This window comes from Bacillus rossius, chromosome 1 (genome assembly GCF_032445375.1).
Source record: "Bacillus rossius redtenbacheri isolate Brsri chromosome 1, Brsri_v3, whole genome shotgun sequence".
NCBI lineage: Eukaryota > Metazoa > Arthropoda > Insecta > Phasmatodea > Bacillidae > Bacillus > Bacillus rossius.
In genome coordinates, this window is record NC_086330.1 from 123,311,832 (window position 1) to 123,333,724 (window position 21,893).

Consider the following 21,893-nt stretch of genomic DNA (forward strand, 5'->3'; position numbering starts at 1 on the left):
GCTCACTTTGTGTGTGCACATGAACGTTAGGGAAACTTAATTTCACTTACTCTCAGTGACCCCCGCTCCATAACTTCCATAATCAGTGTCACCAGTAGTAGGTATATGCTACTTCACTTTATTGAAAAACTAGTACAATTATTGTAATTTTCTGTTGTACATAGTCTCCAAAGTGGGGTCTCTCACGTACATTCTTTTTGGTGTTGTTTTATAGTGGCAGAAGTGTATGTATAGAGCAATGCTAGACCAATAAAAGAGCTAGGCTTCTGAACACAATGCCAACATATTTTTATCTGGGTACGAAAAACATACATTCTATTATTTTAGCAATGGTAAAATCCAAGCCAAAGTATAAGTAGTTAAGGTATTATTCAAATTCGTGGCACTTTTTTTTTGTGTTTGTAGGAATTGATGAAAACCTGTGATCCCTCTAGTAACACACACCATTATGCTACATCGCTGCCTAAGCAAGGTGTAGTCGACAACTTAAAACACTATCGACATATCCACTATCACTGCTGCAATTGTACACTGGGGATATTTTATTTTTATTTTATAGTTCTTATAATTAATTTTATAATAATGTATCTATCAAAAATCTATGATATTCATTACTCAATGTTTTAAGCTTCTTCTATTTTTTTTTTTTCATAAATTTGGCCTAGACCAAACCGTATTTCGATATGCATCTCTCACCAAAAACCACCCTTAGCTGAGTCTCGTTGAACCCCCCCCCCCCCCCCCCCCCCCCCCCCCCCCCCCCGACAAACCACAAGGGGATGTTATTTCCAGAAAAGATGGAATGTGCTCTTTCACACTAATTGATGCTCGTTTCCCTATTGTTCTTCTTGCTGCAAGGTTTTCTTGCATGTCAGTCAGTCCCAATGAAAATGTCCTTGTTCTTTGTAGGCAAAGCACCATGTGCAACCGACCTCCTGTCCTCCTTAACTGGGAATCTTGGTTTCCATTCAGCAGCTTCATCAGAGCTTTATTGATGTCCCCCACGTTTGTGGTTACATTAGTATTTCCTTCGCAGTATAAATCTAATCCGTTTTTCTTGTCAAGATGTTGGTGTTACTGGATGCATTGTGCATCAATTCTATATCTAGGGCATGCACCAGGGCATCGCAACTCTTCTTTTGGCAAGCCAGGTGAAGGGTTTGCTGGACCTCTGCATCCTTAAGTTATTCTATAATTGCGGTAGTAGCAAGCTGCTATCGGAACTCTGCAGGATCCTCTAGTTAGGCCAGGTACACAAGTCTTTCGTAGTCAGCATCGAACTTCTGAAGGGTTTCTGAGGATCGCTGTTGACGTGTCTTCAATGCAGTCCTTACATCTCGCCCATGGAAGAGCTTCTATTAATACAGCATGGTATGGACCAAAGCAGCTCGAGCGGGATTTCTAGTAGGGCCTATACAAGTGCTGTAGCTTTCCCTTCCTCGCTCCAGCCATTCACTTCCGCAGCTGTCTTGAACTGTCGCCTGTATACTGCCCATGAATATTGGCCATCGAAGGTGGGTGGCTTGTATTTTTGGTGGCCGTTGGCAGTATCTTCCACCTTGACTTCCCCGGAGAAACTCTTTCGGTTTGCAGCAGCTGTCGCTTCTTTAATCATCCGACGGTACTCCTCGGTTACAGCTTCTACATGTCGTTCGATTGCCTGTTCAAGCCGAATCAGCTGTTGTACCACTTTATCTTCATGTTCAGCTAGCTGCTGCTCCTGTCGGGCAAGTTGTTCTTGTTGTGCGAGATGCTGCTCCAAACACTGTACTTTACCATCAAACTGAATACTGGTTTCGTCAATCTTCTTCTTCATTTCTTCTTGAACAGCCACTAGTTCAGTCTTCATCTCTTCTTGCACCTTTTATTTTATGAATGACCCTTTTCCATTTCGTCAATTTCGCTCTTCATGGCATCCTTCACCTTTTCTTGGCTGTTTCTTATTTCACTCTTCATTTCATTCTTCATCTCTTATTGATCACTCTCCATTTTATTCATTTCTGCTGAGAAATCCATTATGTTCTTAAGTTTGTCAGCAGTCATCTTCCTTGACCATTATCCACTATTAATCTGTCAATATCACTAATTTCCTATTAACTACACTCTAATTTCACATATTAGTTAGCCTAAACTTCTATTAAAAACTAAAACTAACTTTATTACACTTGAACTATCACTAACTATATAAGACTCGAAACTAACTACAGTTATTAACGCTAACTTTATTCTCGAATAGCTTGGTTCTAATTTAATGTGTTGTTTATTTTAATTTTAAAACTGAATCCTGAATATATTAATTAGACCTATTCCTAGTTCTGACACCAAATTTTACCATTGGGAAAACCGATTCGAAAAGTACTTATGTTCACAAATTAATCACTATTTCATTCAAGCCACAGTTTAATTTCTCTATTGTTCGTCTCTAACACCGCGCATCTCTGTCTCAACACACTGCCAACACAACACCAAGGGGTCACTCGCCCTCTTCACTTCACTGCCTCGGTGGCCGGCGTCACCTATTTGAAACCTCTCATGCCCCTTCTGGAATGGTCTCGCAGCCCTTCGAAGTGTAGCGTCAACAGGATCGATTCAACACCCGAAGCTCACAGAACGATGGCGTTATAGTTGCGCACTTGGCGCATGCGAGGCTCTGGGAACGTGCCGAACCCTCGAAAGACGCAGAGAGTTCTCCGATGGAAAGGGGAGGGCGTAGCGAGGCTCCGTTGCTGATCGGATTAGTCGTATAACGGTAATGGGCCGCGCCCTACCCGCAGTCAAGCGCGCGGAATGGTGAGCTGGCCTGCCTCATCACATATATTATCCTCGTAACAGTACTATCAATGTGGAAACTTGAATAGTCATTTATTCTGAATCAGTGTTATTATGTTATGGATAAACTGTTCGTGTGTACCAGCATAGCTAGAGTTTCCCCAATCCTGTTAGCTTTCGGCGCGGATGATGGAGATAAGCACGCGTGTTGACGCATGACGTTAGCAAGACTTCCCCGGCACACGACAGGTACTTACCACTCATTAAGCCACTTAACCACTCGCCGACAGCTTGAAAAACACGCGCCAGTCGTGCTCTTTCCACACGCCCAATGACGCTTCTCGTGTCCAGAATCAACCAGTTTGAACACCACAACCGCGAAGTTGCTTTGGCGACACGTGCGGATTGAGAACATTCCCGCTAACTGTGTGATACGGTCGCCTTGGAGCTATAAAATTTAAAAAAAAAGTTCGGGGGGAGGGGGGGGGGGGATATATTTAACATGTATCTCAGAACGTATGAAAAGTAAATATAGGTTACAGATTACTTATATTACGAAGAAAAAAAAATTACAAAATACTCGATCGTTTTAGATAGATAGTTAAGAAATGTTCCACTTATCTCATTTGTGTTTCAATATGAACACGCTATTCGTTCTTTGAATTATTGCAATGACGAAATACATACCTGGTTTACGATGAATGACATAGAAAAAGCCTTAGAAAAAAATTTATCTTAAAAAAAAACATTTTAACGCATTTATGACTTATCGAAAAGTCATAATTATAACAAAGATGTTGTCTGATTATTTCAGAGTAATAAGTGTTAAAAAAAATTACACAGCATAGAATAAGGGAAAAGCGAGGGCATCTCCCCCGTCGCCCTCCCGTACGACCGCTATTGCCGAACACACCCCTCCGCTGTTACAGGCACATCCGTTAAAATAATAACAATAAAGTTTCCAAGCCCCTTGGCTGAACAAGCTGGAGGTTTATAATCGGGTGGCGTGAATTAAATCTCCTGTTGCAGGTAGCTCTCGTAGAATACACCACCCCTATTCATGCCTAGGTATATTACGAGTTTATTTATGAGAGAAACTCTTATAGTAACTTTATATATATATATATTTACAAATTAAATTAATGTCAGGATATTTCAACTCCTGTTGCTTTGTTTTATTGATTTTAGAAGTTGGCGGAACCAGTTGATAAGAAGGATGGGTGAGAAAAAAAAAGAATTGTGAATATACTTTTTTTTCCTTCAAAAGAGCCGCAGTATCAGAATGAATAATATACCCTCAGTCCTTAGTAGTATTTCTAGGTTTACATAATCTGGTATCTGTTACTAAACAAAATTAACTGTAATTTTAAATTAAAGGAAGTCATTTTGTAAGAAAGTACTATGTGCATTTTGTCTAAGCCTCAGTGTTACACAATTTAACACGATAAAGCAAAAACTTTGTTTTATGTTCTTTTTGACAAGACGTCTAATAAATCGATGAACGCCGGCTGCACGCACGAAAAAGTGTCCCGTTACGCACATTGTTCCGTTACGCTGTGTCCCGTTACGCTCATTGTTCCGTTACGCTGTGTTCCGTTACGCTGTCGGCGAGTGCAGTAATAATAGGTTCTGTTACAATTGACTAAAACATTATGGTGATTCATATAATTGATGATAGATATGTGATTACATTTTATTTATATGAAAACGTGTTCATAATTATATTTAAACTTTATAGCTAAACGCCAGTTTTAAAATTAATTACAAGTCATCTACACGTGAACTGTTTCGTCGACTGTTTACAAAGTGAAGTGAAAAGTTAATGTGGTTTTCATTGCTTATTACAACAACAATTACGGCAATAAAGGTTAATTATTCTTGCATTTTAAACATCTGATTACTAGTATAATAACAAGTATATATTATTTTATTATTAAAATAAAAATAATTCTATTTTATTCATGAAAGTATTCAATCATTTCATCAATGTTTTGTTATGGCGTTGACACGTTAAACTATCGACCGTAAACCGACTTTACAGACAACCAATTTTTTTTACCCTGGCCCTTAACTCCCTAGTGACGAACCCTCGCCGCCCCTGTTGACATTTCTTTTAGAGTCCTCCCCCAAATGTTGCCTGCCCCTGGCCGGAGATCTCTACAGTGCTGCCACACGACACATCGTGCAATGTGCACAACGTTCGGCGATTGATATTTATGTTGGCCATTACATGTGGACTTCTTTAACAGATGAAACACTGAGGTTATCTTCATTCTGTTCATGTCTTTAGGTTGGTTTTACGTTAAATACGTGTACCCTCCACTACAAGATCAGTACCAGGACAACCACCTAGGGCCCAACGCCACACTTTTTTTTTTTGTTTTCCTCGTTTTTCTAGCTTTCTGTGAAGAAATAATTGTCATTAATGGGAAAATGAAGTATTAAATTCAAAGAGCTGGTCAATACATTAAAACTTTAGTACAGTGTTCATGATTTCGTATTAGAAAAACTTTCAAAGATTTTATTACTCACATAATGTCACAATTTAACAGATTTTGATCGATAGCATTTATGGGACTTACCTATTTATTAGGAAAGAATATCAACATTTTTTTATGAGGTTATGACCAGCACCAATGAAGTTATCAGATCACTGTCAATTAACTATAATCTTCAGACCCGAAATAATGTATTCGAGCAGGTTTTAAGACAGGGGCGACTCCAGGAAGTATTTTCGGAAAGATCTGTCATCCAAAGAAGGATGCATATATATATATATATATATATATCTTTGTGTGATTATACTCTCAGTAGGAGCAGAAAATTTTCATGACCTATTCAAGATTGATTTGGTCTAATTTAGTGATTAAGTTAGTACGAAAGAAAACAAAAATACGTTCATTAAAACAAATAAAATTTATTCTAAAAAGGAAAGTTAGAAAGGGGGAGGGTTATCTCCCCTACCTCCCCTCCCTTGGTGTCATGCTTGTTTTAAGACCCATAAAAGGAAGGAAAATGCCAACACACACAAATATAGCTTAACTAAATTTCAGTTGCTTTCATTTTCAAACATTTGGTGTATGCTTCCGTTATTCATTTACGAGTGCTATTTCATTTAAAGCTTGTAGATGTGTGCTACACATCATGTAAATATTTATAATGCAATTATGATATGCACCGAGGTACAATAGTGTACCTAAACCAATAGCCTACTTCTGCATACACGGTGTGTAAACTTTAATCTTACAATAACTTAACCATGAAAGTTTGTACACAGGGAGAGTGTAAATACTTATTGCTTCCTACTCACGCCCCTCACAAATATGTTTCTTTCAGAAGCAGTATAGTATCAGGAATCAGCAGTACGCTAATTTCCACTCCAGCATGTCGTAAAGTATTATGTATGGTATAAAAAAAAAGAGCTGTTAATAAATATTTTCATGAAACCTTCTGAATCCTGAGGACTCCTTATTAAAAAGTATAAAATCTTATTCTAACACCTGAATATTATCAGGGCCTCTATGTGGTGAAGGGGGAAGGTAAGTTTGAAGATTTTTTTTTTTTTCATTACGTGAGTTTATATTCATACAAGTCTATCGTCACTATAATTAATTGGTATTTACAAGTTCTGCAATACGCACATATACAGTTTAGAGGCAACAGTAACGTTTACAGTTTTAAGTTTTTTATTTTTATTTTTTTGTGGAGTTGAAATGTTATACCTACATTAAATGATAGGTAGGGGCCCAACAAAATTATTTGCCCCCGGGTTCTTAGTTTTTCTCGATAACCATACTCATGTTAAGTATTTATATAAAACATATCTTATTAAAACAAAAATTAAATCAATTCAAAGCAATTTACCAAAAATAAAAAAAAAATATTTACATATGTCACTTGTAAATTTAACTTTTTTATTTTTTTTTCGCTAAAAGAAGCCTTCAATTCAGCAAGCAATTTATATGTAGGCCTATACTAAGCTAACTGGACACTAACGATAAACATACGCGTTAAACAGAAAGCTTTTAAACAAACAAATATAAAACGCTATTTGTCTGCACGGTATTTCTATTCTATTAATTAATGTTGGTATTATTATCAAATACACATGGTCATGTATTTGTAAATTGTTCATATTTTTTCCTCTTTATTTTTTTTCATGTTGAAAATTGCTGACCGTGGCGGTTTCAGTAAATAGAAGTATTTGTTCATTCGCTTGTTAATATGTTGTATTTTTTTTTTTTTTTTCATTTTATCTTTGTATAAAATTACGTGTCGATATAATTGTGTACACTTGTACACAACAAATTGTATTTAATCTATCAAACAACACAATAGCAGAAAAAAGTGCTATTTTTCAAATGAACTATATATGTGTTTAGCCTTGTATTAAGTATGTTTTATTTGCGTCATTTATTCGTCTAGCTCCGTCAATTACTTGATTAAAGTAAGTAAAGCGCGCGCTCCACTTTATTACCGCGCGCTAGTGGCACGTACCTCCACTCTCAAATCTTACGTCAATAAATGTTTCCTATTGGTTGACGCGTACTTACGTCACAGCGTTCAGCCAATCATTATCCGCGACATTCTCACAAACATGCGTAATACTTCTCTGCTCATCGATGAATCAACCCCGCGAACGGGGTTGAACTGGTGTTAACCGGATCTTACCTCCCTCTTCCCCAAGTTTTTTTTTTGTTAGATGTCCGCGTTGAGTTGTATGGACTCACATTAGATTGCGCCTGCTTTCTTGTTGGAGCGGTTAGCGGCAGGTTGGCTGCGTTGTTTTGTTTCCGTTGCTGGCTTCGTCGCGTTTCAACTGTTAACTTTCTTCCCAGTGAGTGAGTGCGTGTTGGCAAGGCAGGACTAGGCGGACTTTAGTGGGCGTGTACGGTTGTTTTGTGTATTTAAAATGGAAAACACGGAGAACTCGACGAATAAAACTTCATATGCCTTTCCTCCTGAGAAACCCGAACCGATTGGAAAATGGGCGAAAATAAGACGGGCGATATGGAATCCTGAAAGCAAACAATTTTTGGGAAGAACTGGTAAAAGTTGGGGTAAGTTGACACGCTTGTGTTTTGATTTACGGTCGTAGTAGAAACTAGTGTGTTTACTTATTGTGCAGTCATGTATAAGCACACTGTTTGTCTTATTGTTTGTGCTTGCTTAATTTAGATGATACGTTGTTTCCATATCTGTGCTCGCATTCGCATAAAAACTAATAGAAAGTTTCTTGCTGTCACTGATCATAATGTAGACGCAACTAATATTTTTAATTCAACAGCGATAATCTCAAATGACGAAATTAAATGTAATCTAACTTTAAGTACAGTATTTCAAGGCAAACTTGAGGCTGACACTTGGTTGTGTGTTTTCCAGTTGAACAAAAGCCATTGAAATAGTTAGTACACGCGCTTTATTTTGTTTATACATGTATAAGTTCTATTTATGCGGTATTAATGCTGTGTGTCAACGTTTCATTTCTACGATACTTATTTTCCTGTTTATTATTACTATTATTTTACGCAAGAATCAGCCACTAAATGTTTAACACTGGTGCGAGTTATTTTGCATAATTCGTTAACTAACAAAAAAATGTAAAGTTTCATATACCTAAATTATGCATAAAAATAATAGGAATTTTTTTGTTTTGCTTTTATTTACATATTTTGTTTCTAGACGAAGAATCACTTAACATTCAAACTTAGGCGAAAAAGTGACTGAGAAGAAAACTACCTACTTAAAGTTTTTTTCCCCCTTGAAATAGTATATAGCATACATACATACAATTTTAAGTTTCATGTCACTTCTGCACTAGTAACCATAGAACGAAGACGCGATTTTTTTTTCAGTTTGGCACAATATAATTATTTTTGCGCCCATCATTAAAACTGTCAATCTAGTGTCATGGCGGACACAGTATTGGTTCGTTGTTGAGGTTATAAAATCGCTTATCGCTTTGTTTGATCAGGTTTGGATGCAGTTAGTTTTTGTTATTTATTTACTACTGAATTTTAACGTGTTCTGCGTTTTATTACGATTTTATATTCAATAATTTATCAACAAATTGTTTTATTTGTAAACAAACACACGTGTCAATGTTGACATCTGATTTTGGCAGTTAGGGCAAATCGCAAGCCAATTAAAGCTTGGTGCTCAGAAGACAAGTATCGTTATGTATCATACATTTATATCGTTAACTTAAGATTTGCCTGTGGAACTTCAAAAACATGAAAATATTGGCACATTGTGTTGCTTTTACAGACTAGCTCTTAATTTAAAATTATTAAATATAAAGTAATTATTTTAGGGCAGGTAAACTGCATTACACTTTTTACGTCGGACATACAAAGTGTTAGCGAGGTTTATGACCCTAACAATATACTAACTGCGTGTATCATGACGCATGGTTTTGGAAGTTCCAAATAGCAAATAAACTCGTAGATTTGCTACATTGCAGTTTGCGTGTGTACACTATCTCAAGGATATTTTCCCGCTCTGATGTTTGAAAATGTGTTGTCCCAAATAACCAGTACTTGCACTCGCCGACTTTTCCAAAATCTTTGTGCAAACTTGTACATACAAAAAAGATATAATAGTTCCAAAAGAAATCATTGCACACACTTCATTTCGAACGCATCTTGGATATAGGATCCAGAAACGTTCTCAGAGTGAAAAGCCGAACAGAGACGGAGAGAAAACTCGCTGCTAGAAAGAATGGTCGGAGTGGAATAAATTACAGACGAGGTTTGAGATGAGTTACAGAAAGAGACAACCTTCAAAATAAAAAATTTACTAGATTAATGATATGGAAGAACAGGAGTATCCCTAGGATATTCACCCCAGGGAACGTCCGCCATGTTTGCTACTTGTTATAAATTCCCGTCACCTTGCAATAAGAAATATATATATACATACATACATACATACTCACTCACTCACACATACCTTTAATGTTCTCTGACAGTGTAGTTGCCCATAAGTTTGAGATGCATAAAAATTAATTATCTTATGTAATTACTTATGAACTTAGTCCTTTTTAGTTCAAAATGTAATATTGTCCACTTGTATGTCTCAAAATTCCATATTCCAAACTCATAAAAACGTGTAACTTTGTCCCAAATTGTGTACTCAAAATGGTCCGTGAGGCGAGTCAGGCAAGAGTGTAGTCAGAAAGAGTAGAGTAGAGCCAGAATTATTTATTCAATGGTAAAGTACCTCATTAACCAGTTGAACATACATTAAGGGCCCCGCTTACCTGGGTGCACATACAGGATGCAGAACTTCAGGGAAAACCACATGATTTGAAAATGTTGAAGGTAGCCGAGTTTTGTCTCTTTACGAAAAGCATTTAAGGATACGCTGAGGGTGGATGTGTAGATCTGCCTCCATATGTAGTTTATAAACCGTATTTTTAGAAGAGTGAAAATGACTCAACTGCGCGGTGTTTTCAGAATAATTTTGAGACATGAAACATCCGGTACAGCTTCTGAAAAGTACTCAAGGACTTGAGTTATCTTCATTTCTCCCCCATATGTTATTGTTACCGTTCATATAATATCACAGTTGCCCTGTGCACGACCAGAAGACTGCGCGTCAGTTCAGAGCCTTGCGCGTAGAGGCGATACCGCGCTAGGAGCATGGGCGTCGCAAGGATATATTTTTTGGGGGGGACTTCAATTGATTTATTTGTTGAAGAATATCCATCCCCTGAAAAAAAAAGCGTGGGGTCCGGGGGTCCTTCCCCGGGAAAATTTGGGGTTTGAAGGTGCAAAAAGGTGGTTTTTAGGCATTTTTCTTTCCAAAATATTCTAATTATAGTTGGTTGCAATATATAATTTATTTTTTCTAAAAAATATTTTCAGAGAACAAATTTGTAAAAACACAGTTAACATATCTGTATTCGGTATCGGACCTGATTTTGATTTTACACGAAGATCGAATTAAAAAGTGCTCACATTACCACGATTGGACTAAATGCACCATGCGCAACATATGGGTTATCATATTTTTAATATAACTACGAAACTAAATATATTATTGGAGGGGACGTAATTGAAGACTTTTATTATTGGGGGGGGGGGACGTGTCCCCCCCCCCCTCCCGGTTGCGACGCCCATGGCTAGAAGCACCAGGGAGCGTTACACTTATCGCGCGTCACTAACACAAATACTCTCCTGACTATGCGGGCCATTTTATATGCCAATCAGAGAGAATCATTCTCTTTAAACACACATTAAGACATTATCATAAGCAATGATAGTGTAAGAATCTACCTTACGTACGTAAGTGGAATTTTTTGACGTGACAACGTCTAATAAATCGATGAACGCTGGCTGCACGCACGAAAAAGTGTCCCACTACGGATGTGTCCTGTTTGCTCATTGTACGCATGCGTGGCATCTCTCTTCCACTCGATTGGAACAACCATCGATTTGACTTTTCAATCATATTTTCGTCGTTTGAATTATTAATATTATGTAATTTAACGATCGTCCACAGATTTTCAGCACAATCGGTAGGTAAGTACGGATATTTAAAAGTAATGTTGAATATTCAAATACGTTTTGAACCAACAATGGTGTTTTACAGTTACACATAATAATTAAAATTACACCCGGGATCTTTTGCACAATGTTTTAAAAAATATTGTAACACATAATAAATAAGTTTGGTGTATTTGGGATGCGTATTTTTTTTTTATCAAATCGTGTTATAAAAACGAAATAATATTATTCTCCTACCCCGGAAAAAAGTTTATAAATACGTATATATCATTTGAAACTACTAATTTTCATGTGTACGGCCTCGTGGCAGTGCGGTCAGCGTTGCAAAATTCCTTTTTTTTTTTTTTTGTGCTTGTAAAAGTAAATATGGCGCACGCAACATTTCAATAGTAATAAATATATTTGAATTAATGAATGCAAATAAAAGTAAATTTATTAATTAAATGGTACATTTCATTTCACTCCTTTGTATCCATACAAAATAGTGATAATTCAATAAAAATGATTCAAATTAAAAAAAAAATTCTTCCTCAAAGAATATTATATTTTTAATGCCTAAATGGTTTGGTTGCAAAAGCCTATTACGGCTCAGTCTCAGGCCGAATATGATATTTCCTTTTCTTCTGGATCAATTATTTCATCAATGTTTTATGACGTCATGTTAAACTATCGTCCGTAAACCGACTTTACAGACAACCAATTTTTATCTAAGAACTTCAAATTTTGAAAAAGCTTATTGGCTCTCCTCAGATAACCTTAAAAATGAATTTTCTAGCAGACTTTTTTTTTTTTAAATTTCCCGGGGGTTAAGGGGTATATCATCCCTCTTCCCTGCTTGCCTTATAGGTACCCTACATACTCCACAGATCCCTAGTCCCCAGAAACAGGCATATGGAAATTATATTCTTATAGCTCTCTACGGCTCTTCTCTTACATAAATCCTGACTACGTCAGTGTGTAGGTGGCTAGTGATGAACGCAATTACTGACTGCTAGAAACTTCAGAGCCGACTTGCATGTGGCAGCCAGTAATATATATAAAAAAAATAAGTACAGACTCGTGAGACTGACAGTAGCGGTAGCGTGACCTACTGACGGCCATTACCTACTTTACTATATCAACATGCACTTGTCACTAAAGGACAGCGTTTACCATCAGATCATTGCATTGACATATTCTGACGTATTTAATCTTTCCTTCGTGGTAATAGGCGAGAACGTTTTGCTATTTATCTTGAGTTATGTGAGATATGGTAAACTTATCTTTGATTATCATATCATTATAATCGTTCGGGCACATGTAGTGTAGAGATTGGATATATATATATATATATATATATATATATATATATATATATATACTTGCATGCGTACTATAAATTGAAATATGGTTGGATTCACTTGAGGTTTGAAATGATAACATAGGTTCATCAGTGAAGCATCTCTGACCATTGACAAATTTCATATGATTCCGAAACTGACAATAGGTTTAATATTCCTTTTATGTCATGTTTAAAGGGCCCGCCTAGTCAGGGATGTGCTTGTGTTGATGAGGCGGGATGAATGAGATACTCGCTTGCTCTCTAAAGCGCCAGACTGTGAACTGGCGCGCACATCTTCTGGTCGTGCATGAGGCAACTATGAGATTTGAGGTAATCATAACATCATATGGGGGAGAGATGAAGATAAAGGTGTAATGCAAGTCCCTTGAGTGCTTTCAAGAATCTGTCCCGGGCGTTTCATGCTTAAAAAAATATTCTAAAAACCCGCGCTTTAGCCATTTTCTCTCTTCTAAAAATACATTTTAAAAACGAAATACTGAAACAGTACTACTCAAACGCCCTCAGCTTACCCTTAAATACTTTTCGTAAACAGATGCTCCTCGGATATCTTGAACAGTTTTCAAATCACGTGGTTTTTGTGAAGCTTTGCACACACAACATATGTGTGTGTGTGTGTGTGTGTGCCTGCGTAGGCGGGCCCCGCCTAACTGCAAAGCATGTTGTCAGAAGAAGGCATCGTATAAATGACGTTAATATGTCTACCCCTGCAAATGCAAGACATGTAGCTCACTTGTTTATCTTTGAGTGGAAGCGTACCTAGGTACGGTTTTTGTGTGTATGTGTTTGGTGAAAAAAAAAGGGGGGGGGGGGGGTGTTCCGAAATTGGTGAAAAATAGCTTACGAGTCTCTCTTAACAAATTTAGCATGTATTTAAAATTGATGATCAAAACTATGGTGTTTATTATTTTCTTGTTATCTCTACAGTTTTTTTTAGTTCTAGGGTAATTATTGTAGGGAATAAGGGGGGAGAGGGACGATCGTCCCTTCCATTGAACTTGACTGTATTGGAGGTCCCCTCATGTTACGTGAAAACATACATTTCCATTTTATTTACCTGACATACAGCTACCTATTTCGAAGACATGGTTCATTTGGAATGCGAGTCCAGTCTCCTGCCATTGGGCTTCCGCGTTCCATTCAAAATAATTTATCTTTTAGCACATCAAGGTGTTTTTTTTTTTTTCGCTTTTACACATACTTAAGAATCCATGAAAAAATAATCTAAACAGAATGTTTTGATTTATACTTAAATATTGCCGAATTAAGTTTTGCTTTGGTCACTAAAATGTTCAGAAAAATCTGACTTCTCCCTGTTTGGATTTTCTACAGATAATGGACACGCTGGTTTATACAATTTCTACAATTTTGCACTGCACACCCTGTTATCAGAAAAAATGATTGAACATTTCAGTGGTAATTGTAAAGCAAAACTTATATAGGTCTAAATCTAATCGAATATGACAGACTGTTGAAAATAAGAGAGTTGGAACTTTACTTGGGGTCAGATTATTTGATATGGCTTAGTAATATTAATAAGCAACCCGCCGTGCTAAAGAGTGAGGTGGTGCAGTGTAAGACATGGATTCGTATTCCAAGTAACCGGCTTCGAACCCCGAATCGGCCATCCTGATATCCGTTTTCGATTGTTTCCCGCAGCGAGCCCTTTCACATGGGCAACTGAGTTGCCAGCGATCGATCGCTCACAAGCTGCCGAGACATGGCAACTGCAATAATTGCCACGTCGGAAAATTTTCATCGATAGTTGCCCGATTGCTGAGGAGATCCCAGTCAATATTACCCAGTGATCACCGGTTCCTACCAAATGCCTTACACCGATAGCTAATAAGTTACACATAAAAAAAAAATCAAGAAAAAGGAAGTTGTGGACGCATCCTATTAATGTTGCCTGACTGAAGGGAGGCGCCTTCTCTTTCATATTTCCTTAATTTTTTTTACTCAATTTAAAAATAATATATATTTTGCAACGTTCAAATTAACTGTGCCAAATTTTTCAAGTGGTGTTGAGGTATAAGGTACTAATATGTGTTAATGTTTGAGGAACGAGTTGGTCACAATCAGGTATTAAATTTTACGAATGACATGACAATAAAATGACTAGACAAATCTGCAACACTTAATGAACAATAGTTCTTAAAAAATATATCATGAGCTAAATATATCAAGCATAATTTCTGATAGCTATATAATAACCAATTAATACTAAATTGATATTGTTCTTGGTCCACAAATTTCGTTCCACATTTTTTTTTCTCACAAGTTTATTGGCGTAATCAACATTAGAGATTTCCCAGAAGGTTGGCCGCTCATGAACCAAATAAATAAATGTCTCGGCATCAAACGTTACATACATGTTTTGCAGTTAAAAATTAAAGTTGACGAGACACTTTGCCCGTGTTAAAGCTCTCACTTAAGTGAACGGAACAGTGTTTGACGGCGGTGGCAGGGCGATTTCGGAGCGACTGTCGAACTGCGAGCAACTATCGCTCAAGAGTTGCCCGACTGTTGACTAGACAGTTGCCCGTGTGAACTCTCGCATGAAATCTCTGTCAAGACAATGATTCAGCAGTTGATAGCATCTCGCCCGCCACTTCGTTGCCTGCGATCGAATTGCTCGTGCGAAAGCGTTCGGAATCAGGCCAGGCAAACGCTGGGATTGTTCCTCGCAATAGACTATGAAATATTCCTTCTCAATAACCTTTTTTATGTGTAGTTGGTGTTACCGTCTGTAATGACCTGCTGTTGAAGAGACTTTAATCTATAACCAAACAAGGCTTTCTTATTGCGTATGCAGCTGTTTTAACTTAAAATATTAAAAAAAAAAAAAAAAAAAAAAAAGAGAATAGGAATTGGATGTGTTTGTGATGCAAAGCTGTAGTTATAATTATTTTTGAAAAAAAAAAGTATAAAACTGAGGAATTTTGTTCTCCTGAGCAATTATGTGTAAAATATCCAATGGTATTTTAACGTAATAAAAATTAAACATAGTAAGTAGATTGAATGTGTTTGTGATTTGAGACTGTACAAAAATATAAATAGTTTTAATTTTGAAGATATGCATTATAAAGCTTCGATATAAACTGTTACACGTGATAAGGAACATTGTGCCCGTTAGAGATTGTTCCGTTTAACGTATCCAATTGTATTTTAACATAAAATATTAAAATAAAGAAATTAACTGAATGTGTTTGTGATGCGAAACTGTAATATAACCAAAATATCTTTGATTTTGTAAATATGAATTATAAAACTTTGAAATTAACTGGATACGCAATGAGGAAATTAACCCAAGAAATTAATTTCTTAGTGGTTTTATACGTCTGAGAATATTTACTATTATTAAGTCAAGTAGTTTTTAACCGACTTCAAAATAGGAGGAGGTTATATGTTCGACTGTATTTTTTTTATGTATGTTCACCGATTTCTCCGTCAGTTGTGGATCGATTTTCAAAATTCTTTTTTTGTTTGAAAGGGTATACTCTCGAGGTGGTCCCCTCTGTCACCAAGTCATAATCTGATACGGGGATCGCATGTAAATCGAAGGAAATTCTGAAATTTTATATGAATGTACACTGTGTTTTTGTTGAACTCTCTCAAATCAAATGAAATCTATTAATGATTCAGGTGTTTAAGTCTTAAGAGTCATCACTTCATGCTGCTGAGATGACGATGGCAGACACAGCACTCCTGAACTGTTAGGAGTTAGGAGAAAATACTGCAATATGTCGACAGAAACTACTCAGAAGTTCACGGATAGACGTGGACGTGTAACACAATAAACAAAACACAGAGTCACTACACTAAAAAGTCAAAAATAACAAAATACAGATTTAATCCAAAAGACAACAGTGCAGGTAATACTTTTTATGTATTTTTGTCTTATTTCGTTTAGTAAACAGTATTACAGTTACTTATTAATTGTCTTAATCTTTCAATTTCTCGTAATGTTTTTTCATCATGTGGTCGGTTAAGTAATTTATTTGGTTCTAAATCACAAAGTGCAATAGGCCTACCGTCTAATGTTGTCACACGACTTATGGCAACATACACTTGACCTTTGACAAAGTTTTTCTTTTTCCTAAGTAAATAACTGCTTTATTTAAAGTGGTACCCTGAAGCTTATGCACTGTTACAGCCCAACTTAGGATTAATGGCATCATTCTTCTTTCGAAACCCCCATAGCCTTTTCTGCTTGAAATGTTGCTGATACAGGTGCTATTTAAATATGCTATCCCTGTTTTTTACTTCAGTGCCAATAAATAGTCTCATCATCAAATTTGATACAAACTGCATCGGGCAGTTCACCTGCTTCTAATTGATCACGATGAAGAGCAGGCCACCTAAACTTGCGTATGACTCCCATAGAACCGTTGACGAGACCTTCAGTAACTGATATGTTACGCTTTAACATTAATCTCGAACCTATTTCCACTTTTAGCATGTGCAACAAACCACCACAGTTATTTTTCATCAGCAGGAATTACAGTAGATGGTAGTCTTTTTGAGCAGGTTGCGGCCTCTTTCGACTCATCGGTAGTGTGCAAGGTATAAATGACTGATGAAGTTTATCCGTCATTTCAGAGTTATATCTGATCGTTGGAAAAATTTTAACTGCAGCGCAATCTGCATAAACCTGTTCAGCTCGCTGTCTTTCACACAAAAGTTGCAATTGTGAGATTGTAAGCTCCAAACAGCAAATTATTTAATAAATCGACAAATTCCAAAACGCTATTTTGACGCATATTGAGTGTGAGTTCGCAGAAAGAGAACTGTTGCCATAAACTAATTTCTGCATTTAATCAGGAAGGTTGTTCGAAGCATCAATGATCTTAAATTGGCGGTAACTGCATAATATCGCCAAATAACAGTACTGTACATGGAAACCACCAAAAAATAAATTATTGTTTTTGAACTTCTGCAGAAATAAATGGATTATTCACAAATTTTCGTAGGTTACCATAGATTATTCATCCACTACTAAACATTTTATGTAACGCCACGTATGTCTTTCCCGTTCCAAAGGCTGTCCACTTATTTTACGATAAGTCCTGTAGAGCATTTTTCTATTGGAAGAGAAAAAAAACTGAGTGTAGCGTTCTACCAGAAATTTGCCGTGCCGCAACACCCGTCAAAGACGCCACTTTATAGTCTAGGAGCTAGTGACAGATTTTCATGACCAAGTCCCTCCTAATCGAAACTTCGTAAAATGCATCAGGGACTTACACTATGAACACTCGCGACCGTCAGCTGCGACTCCGTGGGTTGGGCGGGCAGTGGCAGCCTCCCACGCACGGTGAAAAAAGAAGTTTTTTCAGTCATTTCCTCTCATTTGAAAATTTGTTATATTATATTTTATCTAGTATTTTGAAAGAAAAACAAAGTCAGCTGACCATAACACGGTGGATTATACGTCAGCTGGCTGCTTGAACATGAAAGAAGCGTCCTTTTTCTATTATGTCAAAATCTGAAGCTTTTACGGAGTGTTTTGTACAAATGTCAGAGCCATCGATGAACAGGGAAGATTTATTTCGCAACATTCAAGCCTATGAAGCTAAGTTAGCGACAATTTAATTGTTATAGGTGCTTAACTGATCAGTAGGTAGCACATACAAATAATAATATTTTATTAAAATTATAGGTATTAGTTTTAGACAAGAATTGTCACATTGTAATTGTATAAATAACTCATAAATGTAGATAGATTGATGAATAAGTAATTATAATACTGTGTACTAAACGAAATAAGACAAAAATAAATTAAAAGTATTACGTGCATTGTTGTATTTTGAATTAAATATGTATTTTTTATTTTTCGCTTTTTAGTGTAGGGATTTTTTTTTAAGTCGGTTAGATATATTTAAAAAAAAAGTTGGTTTATTATTCCAATGTTACAAAGGCAAGTTATGAATTTATCTTAATCACTGAAGACTTACCGAATCCACGTAATTGTAAGTTGTTTGAGGATATAACCTATGACGGAGTAAATAGGTCTCAATGGCGATGTTTAACATAGGTACTCGTTTCGTGGGTCTTTTTGAAGATTAGTGAATTACTGAAAAATTGTTCACTGATCAACAATTGGATTGACACTATGTTAAAATAAATGACCTATTCCTCGAACCTCATGCTTTTGAACGAAAAGCTTAATACAGTTAGCATTTTTTGCATAGGCTGTTTTATATTCATAAAAAAATATTTTATCGTGGCGTTGAACGGAGTGAGGCATTTTTGCGACAAGTATAGAGTATATTTCCTTTGGGATAAGATGTTAATCGTGACTTGCTGGATTTACCGCTTGTTGTAGACTGTTCTTCACCGGTGTGCGCTTTTAACCGTCACAAGGGCCATTGACTAACAGCCAGGTTGAAAAATAGACCTCCCTTCCTACTGGACGAAAATTAGAACACTATTTTTACATTGTGAGCATTTTTTTTTTTTCGATCCAGAAGATAACGTCCCTGCTGTCTGCGTAGTTGGCGTGTCATATGTCAAACACGAATCGTTAAAAGTAACTTATAAAGTGAATTTGACATTATGATATTCTTGTGCATGAATTCGTGCTTTTTAAAAAAATATTGTGCCCTCACTATATTTTATTCATACTGTTAAGGGCGCCATCTGCCCAGGCGCACATACAGTGTGCAGAGCTGCAGGAAAAACAACGCAATTTCAGAACTACTCATATCCGAGTGGGGTTGGTTTATGATGAGCATTTAAGAATTCGCTTGAGGGCCGAAAATATTTCGGATTAAGAGTTAAAATGGCTAAAAGGCGTGTTTTGAGAGTAATTTTTAGGCATAAAACAATCGGTACAGATTCTTGAAAAAAAAAATAGAGAGACTTGCATTACACCTTTATCGTCATTTCTATGCCAAATTTCACAGTTGTCCCATGGATGACGAGAAGACTGCGCGCCAGTTTACAGCCTTGCACTTAGAAGCGACACCGCGCTAGAAGCATCAGCGAGTGTCGCAGTTATCATTCCGCCTCTCTAACACACACACACCCTGATTATACGGGCCTCTTAAGTTGTTTTTCGGGATTAAGAATTTCTTCCCCCCTTACCTGTCAGTATTTATATTCTCTAAGCTTTCCTATTATTCAGAAAAAAAATTTCTGAAGAAAAATAAGCAGGATCGATAATCATGTAGGCCTAATTAATGGGCATCGGGTTTGGAAGGAAGGTCTCACACCAAATACGTAAAGACACAGCACGGTCAAGACAAGCGTGTCTGAAACATGTGGCAACCGAAGGAACACAGTGCAAACAGAAGGGATTTTACAAACTGCCGCACACTGTTCAAGTCAAGACACTGACGTCAGAGTCATGACCCGGACACGCCCGAAGAGACGTGGCTTGCTGCTTTTCCTTGTTCCTGCTTCAGACATTGACAAGAATGAAGTAGACGTACCAAATGCACACTAAATTTTTTTTCTTGCTCTACTTACACCGTAAAAACATTTTTCTACTTTCACAAGGAAAGTCCTTGGAAACTCAGTTGCCAACGATATAATTTGTAAAATTGCAAGGCAGAGCTTTGTACCATTTGCAATTTTACAAAGCAATGCCTTGCAGTTCTCTAAGTGATATCGTTGGAAATTGATTATCCTTTTTTCGTTTGTTAGATTCCTCGTAGGATATAGCCTCATTATTTGTTTTTGTAATGAAAACGCTTTATCTAAAAATTAAAAAAAAAAAAAATGGCACACAGCAATTATCATCAGGCAATTTTTTGACTATTAAAATTCGGAGTTGGTAATTTTTAAGATCTCGACCCATGCTGAAGTCCGAAAAACCACACAATCACTATATCGCCTGAAAACATCGTCAGTAGAGATTGAATGACCACCCGCGTCAACAAAAGCTAACATGACCATAGAAAATTATCTCTTATAATCATAAAGTGACGATCCTGGGGCACTGAATACGATCATGCTTTCCATCAAAAGAACCGATACAGGTTGGTACATTCCAAAGTTCTAAATACATATAGGAAATAATTTTCCTCATCTTGTCTGTTGGCTGCAGCATAAATTCAAGCTGATGTACATACCTTATTTTTGCACACACATCTTATCAACTTCCTTCTTATAAACTCAAATTCCTGAATCAACTACCGGTGCAAGATACCCGAAACAATTTATATGATTTAATTATGGAATTTGTGTTTTTATTGTGAGACAATTGAACTATAAAAATGTGAAGTAATAAACTGGGCCAGTATAGTGATTTTGAAGATAAAAAACATTTTATTAATGTTTGATTACCTGTATTCACAGCATTTAATATAAGAAATTAGACAGGTTTATTAGAAATAGACAAATTACTTTTAGGTTTATGTAGATTAGGGTGACCAAACGTCCCGTAAAAACGGGATTGTCCCGTTTTTTAACGATCGTACACGGGGTCCCGAAAAAGTCTCCCGGGACGCATAAATGTCCCGTATTTACGTTGGGTTGATGATACACTTTTGTCGCGCCTCTCCTCGGGCCGTCTTCCCCTCTCCTCGACAACAGTTGAACTCGCCCATTCTGCAGGCGGCTATCCAACCGGAGTCAGACAAGTCAGTGTGGGTGTGGGTGTTTGTCTTGTTACAAGTGTCTTTTTGGTGCATCTCATATTGTTATTAATGACTAATTATGCCCAAGCGTCAGTGCAAGTTTAAGGAGGAGTACTCTAAAGAATGGAAGTACATTAAAAAGGGAAGCTATGACAATGAAGCAGAGTGCACAGTTTGCAAAACTGTTTTTAGTATTGCTCATGGTGGACGTTCAGATGTAAAACAACACACCGCATCAGTGAAACATACGAACAGACTGAGTGTCCCAAGTAGCAGTAAGTCTCTTGAAAATTATTTTATAAAACACGATTCAAATGAAGAAACGAAAGTTAGAGCTGCTGAGTTAACTCAGGCCTTTCATACGATCAAGCACCACCACAGCTTCAGGTTTTGAAGTATGTCATAATACTTATAATAAATAAGTATTCACTGCAAAATTGTTGTTTTTATTTATTATACGCCTCACAATTTAAATTAAATTATATATTCATAGGTAAATTCAAAAATATTTATAGGTCTCAAATTAGCAAAAAAGAGCATGTTTAAATGATTACGTCTCGATGGAGGCCCCTCGGACCCCCCTTTAGCGGGAGGGTATCGCCCCCAAACCCTCCTTGGATGTGTCCCGTTTTTTCAACTTTATGATTTAGTCACCCTAATGTAGATATATGACACACTTACTAGTTAATAGTT

General features: G+C 36.8%; 1 protein-coding gene across 1 annotated transcript in view; it reads left to right on the forward strand.

Moving 5' to 3' along the window:
• The first annotated feature begins 7,390 nt into the window (after window positions 1–7,390).
• LOC134544562 (sodium/potassium-transporting ATPase subunit beta-2-like) overlaps window positions 7,391–21,893 on the forward strand; it is a 65,890-nt gene continuing 51,387 nt past the window's right edge. Inside the window, exon 1 of the mRNA XM_063388488.1 lies at window positions 7,391–7,829. Coding sequence (XP_063244558.1) covers window positions 7,682–7,829 — 148 coding nt within the window. The 5' untranslated portion in view covers window positions 7,391–7,681. The remainder of the gene's footprint in view (window positions 7,830–21,893) is intronic.